The sequence below is a fragment of the Harmonia axyridis genome, chromosome 2 (genome assembly GCF_914767665.1).
Source record: "Harmonia axyridis chromosome 2, icHarAxyr1.1, whole genome shotgun sequence".
Lineage (NCBI taxonomy): Eukaryota > Metazoa > Arthropoda > Insecta > Coleoptera > Coccinellidae > Harmonia > Harmonia axyridis.
In genome coordinates this window covers 2,546,336-2,564,085 of record NC_059502.1, presented here as the reverse complement: position 1 = coordinate 2,564,085, position 17,750 = coordinate 2,546,336, and the positions used below count along the sequence as shown (strand labels likewise).

Genomic DNA, 17,750 nt, shown 5'->3' with positions numbered 1-17,750 from the left:
CTGTAGTTGTCATCGAGCTACTTTCAGAACATTACTATGCCACTTTTCTGGCAGAGGAGGAGCACTCCTTTCATTGTGCCTAAACTTTTTTGTGGTTTAAGTAAATGTAGCTACAAGACTTAGTTTCAGGAGGAGGAAAAAAACCGAAAGAGGAACACCCTTGCGGAATCTTCCTGGGTTTGGATCATTCCAAGAAGATTCTTCGAGACTTTGATTCTGAGTTATCCAAGAAGTATCTGGATCTCAGCAAGAATATGCTACACCTCCTCACTAGATTCCTTACAGGGCATTGTCCTCTCAGGAAGCACCTAATGGGAATATAGTTATCAGCGAGAGGCGAGAGGGCAAACTGTGTAGACTGCAGAGGGAGAAGCAACTCCTGATCACCTGGTCATCTGGATCTCAGCAAGAAAATGTTACACCTCCTCACAGGTGCATTGCCGCCTCAGAAGGCACTTTCTGAGAATGAATCTATCAGAAAACGACTAGTACAGATTCTGTGACGAGGAGCAAGAAAAATGGCTTTGGACGAAAGACTTGTAGGAAGTAACTTCCTTGAAGCTTTTCCAGATACTGGAAGGGTAAATTGAAATATCTATACCAAATTTACGTTGAATATATTGTGAAGTGAAGGCACTATGAGAAAAAAACTTGAAATTATTTCACTCTGTATCCCGAATACAGAGCTTTTGGGGGCCCATGTTCATACGACTTCTTTTCTTAAAATGATCCGAGGAATCTACCATTTTCGTTTGTACCTCCAACCTCTAATTAAGGAACACCCTGAAAGTATTATATAGGTATTATTCCGTTCATACTGGATTGATAGGAATTCGTGCTAAGAGAGCAAAAGATGCTGCCAAGAATGTAGATGTAACTAAGGCTTCAAAAGAGAAGAAAATAATAAATAAATTTTTTTGTTGAAGATAAGTGTATGATAGTATATTCTAAAACAAGTTGCAGAATGGGCTCCTATTCCAACACGAATGCGGAATTCGAAAACGAGCGAGTTTTCGAACGCATGAGTGTTGGAATTGCCTTCTGCACTGAGTATTAGACGAAATTCAGATTATACATCCTAGTGATATTTGTATTGTCTCTTGGTAGTTGGTGTGATTGTCACGGACATTGGCAGTTTACGGAATATGAATTTGAATCGTACGTTTTGAATTTTGAAATAATTTATTATTACGCATTAAATTCGTGAATTATGTCTGACGCAATCGATTTAACACCTACAGAATTAAGAGAAATTGCAAATAATGTTGCAAATCATTCCACTTTAACCAAATTATATTATATTGACAATTATTGACGTTTTTTGAAATTCTATAGGATTGGAAGTCAGTATACAGGGTGGCCACTTTTTCAATGGGATTGTATTGGTAACTTTTAAACCATGAGAGTTAGAAGGTCGGTCAAATGGACAAAAAGTTGCATGCATAGAAACATTATCAAGCAGTTCAAACAAATCGAGATTATCAGGGCCGGTTTTCGATATATCATAAGAAAAGTAAATTATGTCATTTTGATTTTTCTTTTTTTCCCACTTCATTTCAAATATCATCGAAAAATGTTACAGGAATTTTTTATTTGACAGTAAATTATCCTCAGTTTGACGTAATCAGATTTCGTATCCAACGTTTCGTACTCTCTGGGCTACCCTCAACCTCATTTTTTTCAATACGGAACTGCATATTTTATGACATTTTTCGAAATAACTTTTAACGCGGAATTCAACGATATATCATACAATGTCATTCAAAGTGGATTTTCAGGTGATTTTGACCCTTATCCAATTTTCTTCGGGTCGGATCTGTATTACCTTCATTTAGTTTAATTAACAACATGCAATATGCAATAAATTTCGATAAGAAAATCAACTTACCCATCTTGAACTAAATGGAACATATTAGAATCAAAGCAAGAAACCAGTTTACTGGTTTCTTGGTTCTTCTTTTATGATAATCATTTAAATATTTCAATTCATAATAATTAAACGAAAGTATCATTTAATGAAAGAAAAATCAGATGATTATTCGAAAGTAAATGAAAATTAATGAAGTAAGTGTTGGAAATGTCCACCATTTTGTAAAATGCACTTTACGGTTCTGGAACCGATACTTCTTATACATTTGCTTGTTTGGTATCCTTGAATACCTTCCAAACCATTCTCAATTTTCTCGCGAGGTATCACTATTGTTGTATTTGTTATTTGTTCCGGTGAAACAAATTACAGAATCGAAATTTATTTTGAGAGCATTACGATATAATTTTTGCAAGGCTTGGTATTCAAATTCAAAATCATTGTATTCGCGTCTCTTGACTATTTTATTAAGAGCAGTTTTTGAAAAATTCCATTGACTGGCCTCAGTTCTCGATTTTTTTTCTGGGTTCGATTGAATTTGGGTCAGAACATTGATATCGTTAAAATACTTGTTTTTTCTTACATACACATCATTAATTTTGGATGAGGTTCAAAATCTTCTGAAAATCAACTTCGAATGACATTGTATGATATATCGTTGAATTCAGCGTTAAAAGTTATTTCGAAAAATGTCATAAAATATGCAGGTCCGTATTGAAGAAAATTAGGTGGAGGGTGGCCCAGAGAGTACGAAACGTTGGATACGAAATCTGATTACGTTAAATTGAAAATAATTTACTGTCGAATAAAAAATTCCTGTAACATTTTTTTATAATATTTGAAATGAAGTGGGAAAAAAAGGAAAATCAAAATGACATAATTTACTTTTCTTGTGATATCTCGAAAACCGGCCCTGATAATCTCGATTTGTTTGAACTGCTTGATAATGCTTCTATGCATACAACTTTTTCTCCATTGGACCGACCTCCTAACTCTTATGGTTAAAAAGTTACCAATACAATCCCATTGAAAAAGTGGCCACCCTGTAGACAACCACAAAACGAAAAATATAACTGAAAACGATGCTGTAATGAGTTCATTAAAGCACTGTTTTCAGAACTGTATTGAACTCATTACGATACTGAAATAGGGAAGAAATATTAATTCTTCGACTCCGAGACGAACGGTAAAACCAGCTACACCCTGTAGGCGGTAAGAATCTAACACGCCACTCAGCCAAATCTACCCTAACGCCCAAATGCCTCACGTCATGATTTCACGTCAACTCCAATGTCTCCGCCGTATTCCAAATCGTTCCAGAATGCGAGATTCGTGTAGAAATAAAATATACATAACTTCGTGTTATGTCGCGACAGCCCTAATGAAAATTTAATGCGAAAAAGAACGGGAAGTAAGGATGCATTATCTAAAAAGGGTATGTTGTGAGTTAGCATGAAATTCAGTGAATTATTACGGAAGATGAGATCTTCGTTTTGTGATGTTGGGAGTGGAAACTGCCAAAACTTATACGGATGGCGGGATAAACAAAATCTGGGCGTGGAGGGTTTTTTTTGGTTTGTTGTTGTGCAGGGTGGTGTAAGATTAAATCAGTTATATTTGTTCTGGAATAGTGCCCGCTTCTCTCCTCCAAAATTTTCGTTTGATGAAAAAAGAAATTTTGGTCCAATACTATACTTTTGGTCTCTTGTGGTCTTGTCGTATCAGCTATCGATTACGAGAGAAAAATTCAAACAAGTCTTGAACTTGATTTTCTAAGTCCTTCTTTATGTTCGAGATATCATCAGAGGAAATAATGAAAACAATAAATAGGATTAGAAATAAAAAAGCTTTTGGATATGATGGCATTCCACTCAACCTAATCCAAAGATCTGCAAGTTTAATTGTTGAACCATTATGCTATATAATCAACCGATCTTTTACAGTGGGTATTTTTCCGGATGCTCTAAAAGTTTCTATAATTAAACCTTTATTCAAAAAAGGCAACCACGAAGAAATAATAAATTATAGACCTATCAATCACTTGTCAACTTTTTCTAAGATCTTCGAAAAATTGTTGGCAGATAGAATGGTAAAGTTTTTCAGTAAATTTGGAATTTTCAACACATCACAACATGGATTCATCAAGAACAGAAGTACGGAGACAGCTATGTTTGAGCTTGTGGAGAGCATTGTGGGGGGTTTTGAGAGAGGTGAAACAACATGTGGGCTTTTTCTTGACCTGTCCAAAGCCTTTGATTGCGTCAAGCACGAAATTCTCTTGGATAAATTAGAAAGCTATGGTATCAGAGACAATCAACTGCTGCTGATCAAGAGTTATTTGGAAGATCGTAGACAACGTGTTGCTTTGGAGATAGAAGCAGAAGTGATTGAATCGTGTGAGGTAGTATCACGAGATGGAGTTCCTCAGGGTAGCATACTGGGATCTCTGCTATTTGTGATCTATGTCAATGACCTGCCAGGTAATGATATGAGCTCTCAAAATTTATATATGTATGTGGATGATACCAATAAAATTATTAAATCAAAAAATGTTGGACAACTTATATGCGATTCTAACAGAGAAATGCAGAGAATGGAATTGTGGTTCACTGAGAACCGGCTCAAGTTGAATATCGAAAAAACGGAATGTGTTTTTTTCACCACAGATAGATCAAATTTGACCATTCCAGAGAAGATAAATGTAGGAAGTTCAGAAATCTCGGTCAATAACTGTGTAAAGTTTTTGGGTGTGTGGCTGGATAGAGGTTTGAAGTGGAGTCAACACATTGAACATATCTCAAATCGTTTAAGATCTGCTAATTACACGTTGAGAGTATTGAAATCTCTGGTTGATATCTCTATATTAATAAATTTGTATTTTTCGAACTTCATATCCATAATAAATTATGGAATAATTATTTGGGGAGGTACCAATGGCCTTCAAGAATTATTTGTTTTACAGAAACAAGCTTTAAGAATAATGTTCACCCTATCTTACAGGGAATCTTGTCGAGGTGTCTTCAGATCGAACAAACTGATGACTGTTAGAGGTATATATATATATATATATATATATATATATATATATATATAGATGTTTATTATTTTTATGTAAGAATCCAAGTTATTTTGTGAATTTTAAAAACATCAATAGAACTAGACAAAACTCACATTTCCTATACCCTTCTCATCATCTGAGTATAACGGAGTCTAATGTACCTTATGTATGTTTGAAATTGTTTAATTTATTACCTAGAAAATTTCATAATATGGAACTTAAATTATTCAAAAAAGAGATTCAATCACTTATTATTGAATGTGAACCCTATTCTATGAAAGAATTCGATTTTTTTTGTAAGAATATTTGATTTTGTTTTCTTTAACTGACGTATTTCTTTTCTTTGTACCAGATTCTATGTACAAGATTTCTGAAATAAATTTATTGTTATTGTTATTGTTATTGTTATTGAACAAAGAACACATCAGTGCAATGGCACCTCAGGAATGAGAGATTCTCTTGAGCTCTTCTACAAGCGAAATGATTGGTGTTATTTTTCCACTCTACTACTCAAAAAATATTCACAATATTCAATTTTCCAACAAAAGTTTCTTTTCAGTGTTATTTTTCGTAGTGGTTATCACAATTGTACGCTGAGATCTTGTGATTCAACACCTTTAGACTTCTTTCTTTGGTGCCATGTGAAAGTTTAGGTCAATGCTAATGCTCCACATTCGAGTCAAGCCTTTAAATATGGGATTCATGAAGTTATCGAAGACATACACCACAAAAGTGCGAATTGGCCATGGAAAATTTCATGAAGAAAGGATATGATCTTGTAACCGTTGTGGTCTCCATAGGGCTTCCTTCAACTGCTAGTCTTCAAGTGTTTCTTGTCAGAAAACAATTTTGCCTCTTCAAAAGCAACTCGAAACTTCAGCTCTCTTTACTGCTTCAAGGTATTATTATTATTATTATTTGAACTGGGGTCATTTTGGTTCGGTAAGCCTTCCGGGAACTGCAACCATGCAGATCTTTTGTTCACTATCCTACTCATTCATACAAACCCAGGGAGGTCGTCAAAGACGTTAATAAAATTGACAACCTCCTTAGGGGCCTTGGTCGTTATCTCTCTGGTATCCAGGACCGGCTTACCCATGTGAATGGTTCTTAGGCCAGCCAGCTCCGGACACTTGCATATCAAGTGTTCGGCTGTTTCTGCTTCCGATCCACAGAGCCTGCAAATCTCGTCTGCTGACTTTCCTATACGGTACAAATGATGTTTGTACCGACAGTGCCCCGTCATCAGTCCCACCATTACCCGAAGCTCGGCTCGCGACAGCTTCAGGAGCTTTTTGGCGTAGGTAGGTGAAATCTTCACGAATTTCTTTGCCTGAGCAAGTCCAGGAGTGTTAGTCCAGTGGATTATCCTGTTATTCAACTCCCATAGCTGGACCGCAGCTTTATATAGGTCTTTTCCTATCCCACAGAAAAGGTCAGGTCCAGCAGATCTTAACCTTGATGCACTTTTTGCAAGTTCATCCGTTCTTTCATTTCCTTCAACCTCACAGTGCCCTTGTACCCATAGTAGAGTCACCTTATTTCCTCTGGCCTGTTGCTTTATGGTGATACGGCACTCCCAAGTCAGCAAAGAACCCTGACAACACGATTCCAGGGATCTCAGCGTGGTTTGGCTGTCCGATATGCGCCCCCTTGAGGTTCATTTTGAGACACTCCTGGGCGCATACATAAACAGCCGTTATCTCGGTCTGTAGAATCGAGGGCTCACTTCCCAGGGCTTTAGAGATCCTCAGTTAAACTGCTTCAAGGTAACAATTTGTGATAATGAAAATCCAGGAATCAATCCTGATTTCCAAGACCACCAGTAGCCCCCGAACGAAACATTTCTTTCATCCAAAAGTTCCGAAGTTTGGCTACTATCAAAGCTATGCCTATTCTCGATACTGCAGATTTGAACAATTAGCAGTTGTTGCAATTGTACCATTCTTCTTCAACCATGAGTATCTTTTTCTTCCTATTGATCTTTTGCCCATTATCTCTCCCTGGACAATAAGCTTTTGCAACTGGTTTCTATCTGTCTTCATAATATGTCCCAGGTATTGCAGTTTGCAGTTTTTTCAATAGTCAGTACCAATTCTTTCTCTTTCTGCATTCTCCGCAAGATCTCCACATTCGTTACTTTCTCTGTCCACGATACTCTTAGTATCCTGCGGTACATCCACTTCTCACTGAGGACCTCCTCAGTGAGCATGAATGGTGTGAACGAGATTGGATTACCGCGATGCTCAAGATTAATAGTAAAAATTCATGAGTGTAGAATATTAAAATTTCAGCAAGGATAGCTCCGCTTTGATGTTGGGCTACGTCGAATGCAAATTCTGGATGTCGAGAGTCAAGAATATCGTACTTTCGGCACGGTTCGTAGAAGGAAAATGTGTTATAACGTGATACACCGGAGGGAAAAAAAAATTGGGACATGTTTGGGCGTGAGAATGTTCACGAGTACGGTTCGCGCTGAAATGTAATTCGAAGTGAACGCCATTAGTTTTTATATATTTACAGAGTGGTGGGGATTGAAGCTGGTGGGGACACGGGTGTCTGTGTTAATTTGTAAAGGATGGGTTTGAGGTTTTCATGAGTTTCATAACGGTGTTTTTTTTTCGAGGTATATAACTTTAAGTTGGCATTTCTGTTCAAGATGGCGACCGATTTAACAGCTGTCAAGTGATTTATTCTCAGTTTGGTTTGGCAATTCACTATTAATAGACTCACTCCTAAACAACGCTTACAAATAGTGCAATTTTATTTCGAAAATAATGGATCTGTGCGGAATACGTATCGCGCACTAAGTCCATTTTATTTTGTTTAGCGATGAAGCGCACTTCTGGTTGAATGGCTACGTCAACAAACAAAACTGCCGCATTTGGAGTGAAGCTTATCCTCAAGTGTATGTCGAAACACCGTTACATCCAGAAAAACTGACTGTTTGTCTCGCTTTATGAGCTGGTGGAATCATTGGTGCGTACTTCTTCAAAAACGATGATGGCCAGAACGTTACAGTCAATGGTGATCGGTATAGAGCCATGATTACTAACTCTTTCATTCCTGAATTGAACCACCATGATGTCCAGGAGCTGTTATTCCAACAAGACGGCGCAGCATGTCACACAGCTCGTGCCAAAATCGATTTATTGAAAGACACGTTTGGTGAACGCCTAATTTCACGTTTTGGACCTGTGAATTGGCCTCCAAGATCTTGTGTTTTAACACGCTAGACCACTTTCTGTGGGGCTATGTAAAGTCATTGGTCTATGCGGATAAGCCACAAACCCTTGGCCATTGCCGTGTTATTACCGATATACGGCCACAAATGTTGGAAAAAGTCATCGAAAATTGAACGTCCAGATTGGACTACATCCGAGTCAGCCGGGATAAATAAAATTCATGTCAATCGAATAATCCATCGTTGTTTTATTGCAATTTAAAGTTCTATAGCTCTAAAAAAAACACCCTTTACCTGTAGGTTAGGTTAGGTTAGGTTGATACTGAAAAAGGTAAACATTTCAATGCCATTCATCCTGTGAAATTGTTTCAACTGTTCCATTGGAATCATTGACAAAATAATTTTGTCAAATTCCATTCTGAGGAAGAAAAATTAGATGTGGAATTCGACTGTGTCCAACAATGATCAATGGCTTCCATGGAAGCCTCAACTATAACTTTTTGAGGATTTAGGAATCAGCTTGTTAAGAAGTGCTCCTCTTTATATGGATATCTGCACAATACCTTCAGCTCTTCCTATGTTTAACTTGCAGTAGGCAGATTCCATCTAACTCTTAATGTGGTAAAGAAGATACTCAAATGATAGTACTTCTTCAGCAGTTTACAACAATTCAAACTGTAATCTCATATTTTTCTGAATACAGGAACTATTTGGTTGGAACTAAAGGGATATCGAAAGAGACGCGAAAGTCACGTGATGATTTCACATAACAACTTTTCAAATTTGTCTACCTAGAACTTGATATTTTTGTAAGTGAGTGTGATATATCGTTGAATTTGTAATTTTTTTTATCAATTCATAAGGAAAACCAAGTCCATAAAAAAAAAGAATTGACTATCGAATCTATGAAAAAATGGAAAACAGAAAAAATCTAACGACACTATTATAACACTATATTGAATTATGACCACAAACCGAATTTCGTGAGGTTATCTCCAGAAACGAATGAGTTAAAAATCTCAATTTTCAGTTTTTTCGAGATATCTCGGGAATCATTGGAGATATTTTGGATCTGTTAACATCAAAACACTACCCTCTGAATAAGGCAATTTTTTTGTATCTGTATCGCTAACGGTTTTCGATTTCCCTCTAGTGCCCCTCTAAATAGTTCTTACCCTGTATATCAAATGCACCATTTTTTTCCCATACTGTCATTTGTAGGCAATTTAAAGAAGAAATAAATCATTTTATTTATGAACCTCACGTGATACAGTCGGACAATCAGCCGTCCAACAAAAGTAAAATGTTCACTCCAAATAAAACAACATCTGCACTATTTCATTCTATTCATATATCTAAATATACATCTATATATATTTCTCTCTTTCCATAGAAAACTCTCAAATATACACTGAACCGCACATTGACGTCCGGTATATACAAAGCAGCCCCGTTAACTCCGCAGCAATCGCGATACCGACGATTACGCCAACCTCATGTTGCTTCGGGGTGGGGTCATGAAGTATTCATGAAACGGTCATCCGAGTATGTGAAATGTGTCGCATCCAATCTGACCGTCTGATACGCCGTAAGTCGGATTTCAGCGCCGTGTACAACGTTAAAGTCCGGACTAATTTGAATTCGGTCCGCTTGAGGTGCGGAAAACGGAAATGCGATGTGAAGTTGGCCTCATATGTATGATGGCTTTTCGCCATCAGAATACGCCCCCTGGTGGAATAACGATGAATTGCGGACAAGGAATGCGGAACTTCGTATAATTCATATTTTCATGGGGTATATTCAACAGAGCGGTGTAATGAGTTAGTTACAGGGAAGCGTCCTATATACAGGGAGTTCATTAAATGAGTTTATGGGATGGTTTTTTGTGTAAATTTGTGATGAAAAGATTATTTTTATAAAATGGCTACATATTTGATAGACAATTGAATGATGTCATTTTAAATTCTTCAAAAAATTTTAGTCTTTCACAAATAGAGAAATTGAAAAATAATCACCTTTTCTTTGGAAGTAATTGTAGGTATATATTTAAACACTGGTGGTACTTTGGGTACCAGGGCACTGTGGGGTTGAAGGAAATGAAAGAGCTGATGAGCTTGCAAAAAGTGCATCAAGGTTAACACCTGCTGGACCTGAGCCTTTCTGTGGCATAGGAAAGGATCAATATAAAGCTGCAGTCCAGCTATGGGAGTTGAACAGCAGGACAATCCACTGGACTAACACTCCTAGACTTGTTCAGGCAAAGAAATTCGTAAAGATTTCACCTACCTACGCCAAAAAGCTCCGGAAGCTGTCGCGAGCCGAGCTTCGGGTGATGGTGGGACTGCTGACGGGGCACTGTCGGTACAAACATCATTTGTACCATATGGAAAAGTCAGCAGACGAGATTTGCAGGCTCTGTGGATCGGAAGCAGAAACAGCCAAACACTTGATATGCAAGTGTCCTGAGCTGGCTGGCCTAAGAACCATTCACATGGGTAAGCCGGTTCTGGATACCAGAGAGGTAACGGCCAAGGCCCCTTAGGAGGTTGTCAATTTTATTAACGTCGTTGACGACCTCCCTGGGTTTCTATGAATGAGTAGGGTAGTGAACAAAAGATCTGCATGGTCGCAGTTCCCGGAAGGTTTACCGAACCAAAACAACCCCAGTTCAAAAAATAATAATAATAACCTGGTGGTAGGAAACTATGGTGTTTGTATTACATAAGATGGTTCTTTATTAGCTTTTTTAAGAGAAAACTCTATGAAAGTAATAGATGCCGTGCATTCAGTGGTTGCTTCTCGGATCTGATTTCAAATGAATTGCTTTTGTACAGAATTTTTTTTAAATACATAAAATTAAAGAAATACAATAATATGAAAACACTCAACAGAATAAATTAACAAATTCTAGGAATAATTAGGGAAAGCATATAATAACCATACATACTAATACATATTAATGAATATGATTGAAAAATTTTATGTTTCATTAATAGGAGTGAGACCGTTTCATTTGAGTTTTTTTTCAGGAAAGTCAAATCGATCCACAAATTTCAAAATCGTTGGCAGGACATGCTAAAAAAGTTTTGGGTCATTCCAATTATGAGGATTATGATGGTTCTTCTTTGAATGTAAGTATCTTTCGGTATTCTTCAAAAAAAAACGTGAAGAAAAATGAGGCCTGATATACACAGTGATTTAATACTTGGTATTTCCACCCCTTGCGTTAATTACAGCACGGCAACGACGGTTCATACTCAAAATGAGTGATCTTAAAATGTTCTGATCTAATCCTTCCCAGATTTCTCTGAGTTGGACTCCTAAGTCATTAAGAGTAGCTGGATGATTTTCTGAACTTCTCAGCCTTCTATTGAGGTTATCCCAAACCTGCTCAATCGGATTGAGATCTGGACTTCTTGCTGGACATTCCATTCGAGAGAGAATTGATTGTAGATAATTATCTACACTCGATCGCTATGCAACGCGAAACACGCAATTTGACCAAAGAGGAATGTGCCCAAGCGGTAGTTTTGCGAGAAGAAAGGTGGACATACACAAGAATTGCAGAAAGGTTTGAAGTTTCCCATACAAGTGTGTCCAGAATGTTGCAGCGATTCAGGGAGACAGCTATGAATGTCCGAAGACCAGGACAGGGTAGACCACGGGTAACAACTACCATTCAAGAACGTTACTTGAGAGTTTCTTCGTTGAGACAACGGTTTGCAACCGCTCGCCTCCTTCAAAATCAGCTTGAGCAAACTCATGGGGTGCAAATTAGCACTCAGACAATAAGAAATCGCCTCAGAGAATATGATTTAAGGCCTCGTGTCGCAGCAAGAGGCCCAGCTCTTACCCCAGCCCATCGAAGGGCGCGTTTGGATTTTGCGAGAGAGCAAATCCATTGGGAAGAGGCTGATTGGGAAAGAGTTATCTTCACAGATGAGTCTAGATTCTGCCTCTACCATTGTGATCGACGTTCCCTTGTATACAGACGTCCACATGAAAGATATGCTCAGTGCAATTTCCTGAATACTACTGGTTTCGGGGGAGGATTGATTATGATATGGGGTGGAATATCTTTGACTGCTCGCACAGACCTAGTGGTCGTTGATAATGGAGCTATGAATGCTGATAGGTATATAAGGAACATTCTTGAAGACAATGTAGTGCCATTTGCCCCATACATTGGTGAAAATTTCATTTTTATGGACGATAATGCCAGACCCCATCGTGCACGCATCGATCAGGAGTACCTTGAAGAGGTTGAAGTCTCTCGAATGGAATGGCCAGCAAGAAGTCCAGATCTCAATCCGATTGATCTTCTTACTCATACCAGTCTTAAGTTTTTCAGAAGATTGACAAAGACTTAGGACAGTCGGGAAATAAAATATTGAAAATTCCACAGACCACAGTGTTCCCAAATTAACGAAGAAATGCACAATCATAAACGCAAATCATTCAAAACCGGGAACGACGATACCAACCGGATAAAATCTATCCCGAAACAATGAACCTGCATTCAATTATTTCAACGAACGTATTGATGAAAACACCGTTCCAGGGTCCTGTTTTTGTCCTCCCAATTTAAAAACATGGCGCCGAAAGCACCGGTTTATTATAACTTGTCGGGTGCATTTTCGGGATTCACTTGAATATTCATAACAATTATTTTCACCCGATAACGAATGTGGAAACGAGGCATATTTGCGGGGTGGGGATTACTGTGAAAAATTCCGGATATGATGGGCGCTCAACGAGGATTTTAATTGTGATAATGGCGAGGACAATTTGGGTATAGTCGTCTTGTCTTCGTGTTTACCGAGTTTCACGGTTTTTTCGTGTTGAAAGATTTGGATGAATATGTAAAATGGATGTGAGGGTTGATATATACGAAATAATCAGGGGGAATTTTTGTTATATAGATACATTTAACTCAATACGTCCCAGGCTTGACACCCAGATGGCACCACCAGATATACACTGCGCAAAGAAATTAATGCACATTATGGAAACCTCAAATGTATTCTACAACTGAAGGTGTTCTCAATGATAATTATTTTTATCAGAATTATGCATGCATATGTTATCCACTTTCAACGTTTTTCTTGAATACAGATGTTTTTTCCCAGCAGGAATAATAAAAGATGAGATTAACAGATTTTGAATGTATTGGCTCCACTCTGAAATCAGTTGTTCTAGAATTGATCGAGATATGTACTGGTCTTCGGACATTCATACCTGTCTCCCTGAATCGCTGCAACATTCTGGACATACTTGTATGGGAAACTCCAAAATCATTCTCCAATTCTTGTGTATGTCCACCCTTCTTCTCACAAAACTACCGCTTGGGCATATTCCTTTTGGGTCAAATTGCATGTTTTGCGTTGCATAGCGATCGAGTGTAGAAAATCAAACGAAAGAAAAACTATTGATCACTAGAATTGATCGACAACAACTGATTTCAGAATGGAGCCAATACATTCAAAATCTGATAATCTCATCTTTTTTTATTCCTGCTGGGAAAAAACATCTGTATTGAAGAAAAACGTTGAAAGTGGATAACATATGCATGCATAATTCTGATAAAAAGAATTATCATTGAGAACACCTTCAGTTGTAGAATAAATTTGTGATTTCCATAATGTGCGTTAATTTTTTTGCGCAGTGTATTTAGAAGGGCACACGAATCTCCTGACTTGATGTCAGCGTTTTACAATTTTTTTTTAAAGCCTATCTCAGTCAGTTACAACTTCCTTTTCTATAATTCCCCTCAAGAGAATATCCCATAAACCCCCCCAAGTAAAATAAACCCTTCCAACCCCCCTTTCCCACCTCCAGCGAGAGGATTTGCAGGTTGACATTCGTCCTACATCCTGTCATCCATTCTCACATCGTTATCCCCTCCTATTTCCCCCCCCTACCCACACGTCACCTCGCTTTATCTCCCCTGCCCGAATTTCATATCTTGCCATTTCTCACACACAGGAACAAAAGAACTACGCGTTCTCCTACAAAGTGGTGGACCATTTAACAGGAGACGACTTCTCCCACACGCAGTCCCAGAACGAGAAGGCCACGAGCGGTGAATACCGAGTGAAATTGCCAGACGGCAGGGTTCAAATTGTGTCATACACCGCAGATAAAAACGGCTACAAAGCAGACGTTAAATATCAGGAGGGCGACGTCTCGGAGAGGGAACCACAACAGAGGAGTAATGTCGGAGCGGTGGGGGTAAGCAAGTTTGGATCGTACGGACGTGGAGATGGAAGGTATTCGTTTGAACGGGAAGGTATCGAGTTAAGATTGAAGACAACGCCCTCTACTCCCATACATGAGAACCATATAGAGGATTACGATTATGAGCAGGGCGATGGGAGGGTGGATCAAGCACAGGTGTCTAAGGGATCGCCAAGGCTGTTTTTTGCAGGTGAGTTTTTCAGTTGTTTCATTGAATATTTGTTTCAATCATAGAATTTCTTATGGCAGTAATTATCGAAACATTATGCTGCAGAGCGAAAATTGCATCGGTAAAGCATCCCGTTGTCCATAAGACCACTGACATGACTGAAAGAGGTCAGATAGACTTCAAAGAGTCAATAATTATCACGTTTTGATGAATGTTCAGTACAATTGACCGTTCTTGGAGTTTTGTAAGGCCAAAGATAGAACATAAAAGAGTGGACTGACCTAGATTAATAAGGTACAATCTAGGGAAGAATCTGCTCATCGCCAACCTTAGCTAGAAGACGGCACCCAAAAATGAAGAGACGTTCATAATAAGTGTTCAGTGTTAGAAAAACTGAATGTTTGGTGCGCTTTATGGGCTCGTGGAATAATTGGTCCGTACTTCTTCAAAAACGATGATGGCCAGAACGTTACAGTCAATGGTGATCGGTATAGAGTCATGATTACTAACTTTTTCATTCCTGAATTGAACAACCATGATGTCTAGGAGCTGTGGTTCCAACAAGACGGCGCAACATGTCACACAGCTCGTGCCACAATCGATTTATTGACAGACACGTTTGGTGGCCGCCTAATTTCACGTTTCGGACCTGTGAATCGGCCTCCAAGATCTTGTGATTTAACACCGCTAGACTACTTTCTGTGTGGCTATGTAAAGTCATTGGTCTATGCGGATAAGCCACAAAACCTTGACCATTTGGAAGACAACATTCGCCGTGTTATTGCCGATATACGGCCACAAATGTTGCAAAAAGTCATCGAAAATTGGACGTCCAGATTGGACTACATCCGAGGCAGCCGTGGCGGTCATATGCCAGAAATCATATTTAAAATGTAATGCCACAAGATTATCTTGCGGATAAATAAAATTCATGTCAATCGAATAATCCATCGTAGTTTTATTGCAATTTAAAGTTCTATAGCTCTAAAAAAAACATCCTTTATAAGGTCCAATATTTCTGTGTGAATGAATTCATATTTGACAAAAATCAACTCAGTAACGATCATTTAAAAAACGTCACATTGTCTTGTACCACCTAGTAGTTCATACCGAACTACAAAACAATTCACATTATATCTAATCCTCTTCAATATGCTTTCAGTTACTCAACCCACATACCAAGCCTACCAACCGACACAAACTTCTCACATTTCCAACAGAATTCAACAATATTCAAACCTGGACTACGTCGATGCTTCACAATCCCAGAGCCATCAGAATCAACCCCAGTCCTCTCATCGGTTTCAGATCATTCCGCATAATAAAGTCCAAATAGTCAATCAGGGAGCGCCAGGTTTCAGCTCAACCGTTGCCCCAACGTATTTAGACAACCCAGCGATAATTTTGTCAACCCTCGCACCCCAGCTCTCTGATGATTATCAACATGTTTTCCTGAAGAGCATAAACGGAGCATATGGGAGGAAGTGAGAGGATATAATGAATGAACAATGGAAGGTGTTATGTAATGAATGTATGATGTAAATAAAAATTCGCCATATCATTTATAGTGTGTCCTACAAGCTCTGTGACAAACTTTCAACGGAAGGTAACTGCCCTCATCCTGAATAAAGTTTTTTGAGAAATAAAAGTTCATTCATGGGAATATTGTGTTATTTTATTGATTGATTCGACTATGTAGATTACGAAAATGCTTGCAGTTGTGCGGTCAGTACATTATTTCATAAATTATAGGCAAAAATATGAAACTTTCAAAGAAAAAATTGATAATTTTCCCGAAGCTGGCACTTCTTCTGGCCATGGGCTACGCACTTGAAACTCCACTATGTTTTAGAGCGGAACTTGAAGTTTGAAAACGTTTTTATTTGAGGGATCTGTGACGAATTATTCAGGAGATATAACGATTTTTAGAGGCAAATTCAATTTTTTCCCAAATTTCGAGTTCAAATTCCCCCAAAACCGGGAGCTCTACGAAGAATCGGTGAGCGATGCCATAATTTACGATCTCTGATTAGCCGAATTTCGATCTCACCTGAAAAATTTTTTGTCCAAAAATTTTCGTAAAATTTTCTATACCTGACCCTTAAAAATTTTTTGAAAAATAAAAGTTCTTTCATGGGAATATTGTGTCATTTTATTGATTGATTCGACTATGTAGATTACGAAAATGCTCGCAGTTGTGCGGTCAGTACATTATTTCATAAATTATAGGCAAAATTATGAAACTTTCAAAGAAAAAATTGATAATTTTCCCGAAGCTGCCACTTCTTCTGGCCTTGGGCTACGCACTTGAAACTCCACTATGTTTTAGAGCGGAACTTGAAGTTTGAAAACGTTTTTATTTGAGGAATCTGTGACGATAAATTCAGGAGATATAACGATTTTTAGAGGCAAATTAAATTTTTTCCCAAATTTCGAGTTCAAATTCCCCCAAAACCGGGAGCTCTACGAAGAATCGGTGAGCGATGCCATAATTTACGATCTCTGATTAGCCGAATTTCGATCTCACCTGAAAAATTTTTTGTCCAAAAATTTTTGTAAAATTTTCTATACCTGACCCTTAAAAATTTTTTTAAAAATAAAAGTTCTTTCATGGGAATATTGTGTCATTTTATTGATTGATTCGACTATGTAGATTACGAAAATGCTTGCAGTTGGGCGGTCAGTACATTATTTCATAAATTATAGGCAAAAATATGAAACTTTCAAAGAAAAAATTGATAATTTTTCCGAAGCTGCCACTTCTTCTGGCCATGGGCTACGCAATTGAAACTCCACTATGTTTTAGAGCGGAACTTGAAGTTTGAAAACGTTTTTATTTGAGGGATCTGTGACGAATAATTCAGGAGATATAACGATTTTTAGAGGCAAATTCAATTTTTTCCCAAATTTCGAGTTCAAATTCCCCCAAAACCGGGAGTTCTACGAAGAATCGGTGAGCGATGCCATAATTTACGATCTCTGATCAGCCGAATTTCGATCTCACCTGAAAAATTTTTTGTCCAAAAATTTTCGTAAAATTTTCTATACCTGACCCTTATAAATTTTTTGAAAAATAAAAGTTCTTTCATGGGAATATTGTGTCATTTTATTGATTGATTCGACTATGTAGATTACGAAAATGCTTGCAGTTGTGCGGTCAGTACATTATTTCATAAATTATAGGCAAAAATATGAAACTTTCAAAGAAAAAATTGATAATTTTCCCGAAGCTGCC

At 37.9% G+C, this 17,750-nt stretch overlaps 1 protein-coding gene across 3 annotated transcripts in view; it reads left to right on the top strand.

Annotated features, from left to right (window-relative positions):
- Positions 1-16,175, top strand: part of LOC123672779 — a 28,438-nt gene extending 12,263 nt beyond the window's left edge. For all 3 annotated transcript variants that reach the window (XM_045607058.1, XM_045607057.1, XM_045607059.1), the window contains 3 exons: positions 11,139-11,240; positions 14,095-14,536; positions 15,678-16,175. In XM_045607058.1, the coding sequence (XP_045463014.1) occupies positions 11,139-11,240; positions 14,095-14,536; positions 15,678-16,003 (870 nt within the window). In that variant the 3' untranslated portion in view covers positions 16,004-16,175. The remainder of the gene's footprint in view (positions 1-11,138; positions 11,241-14,094; positions 14,537-15,677) is intronic.
- The last annotated feature ends 1,575 nt before the right edge of the window (positions 16,176-17,750 follow it).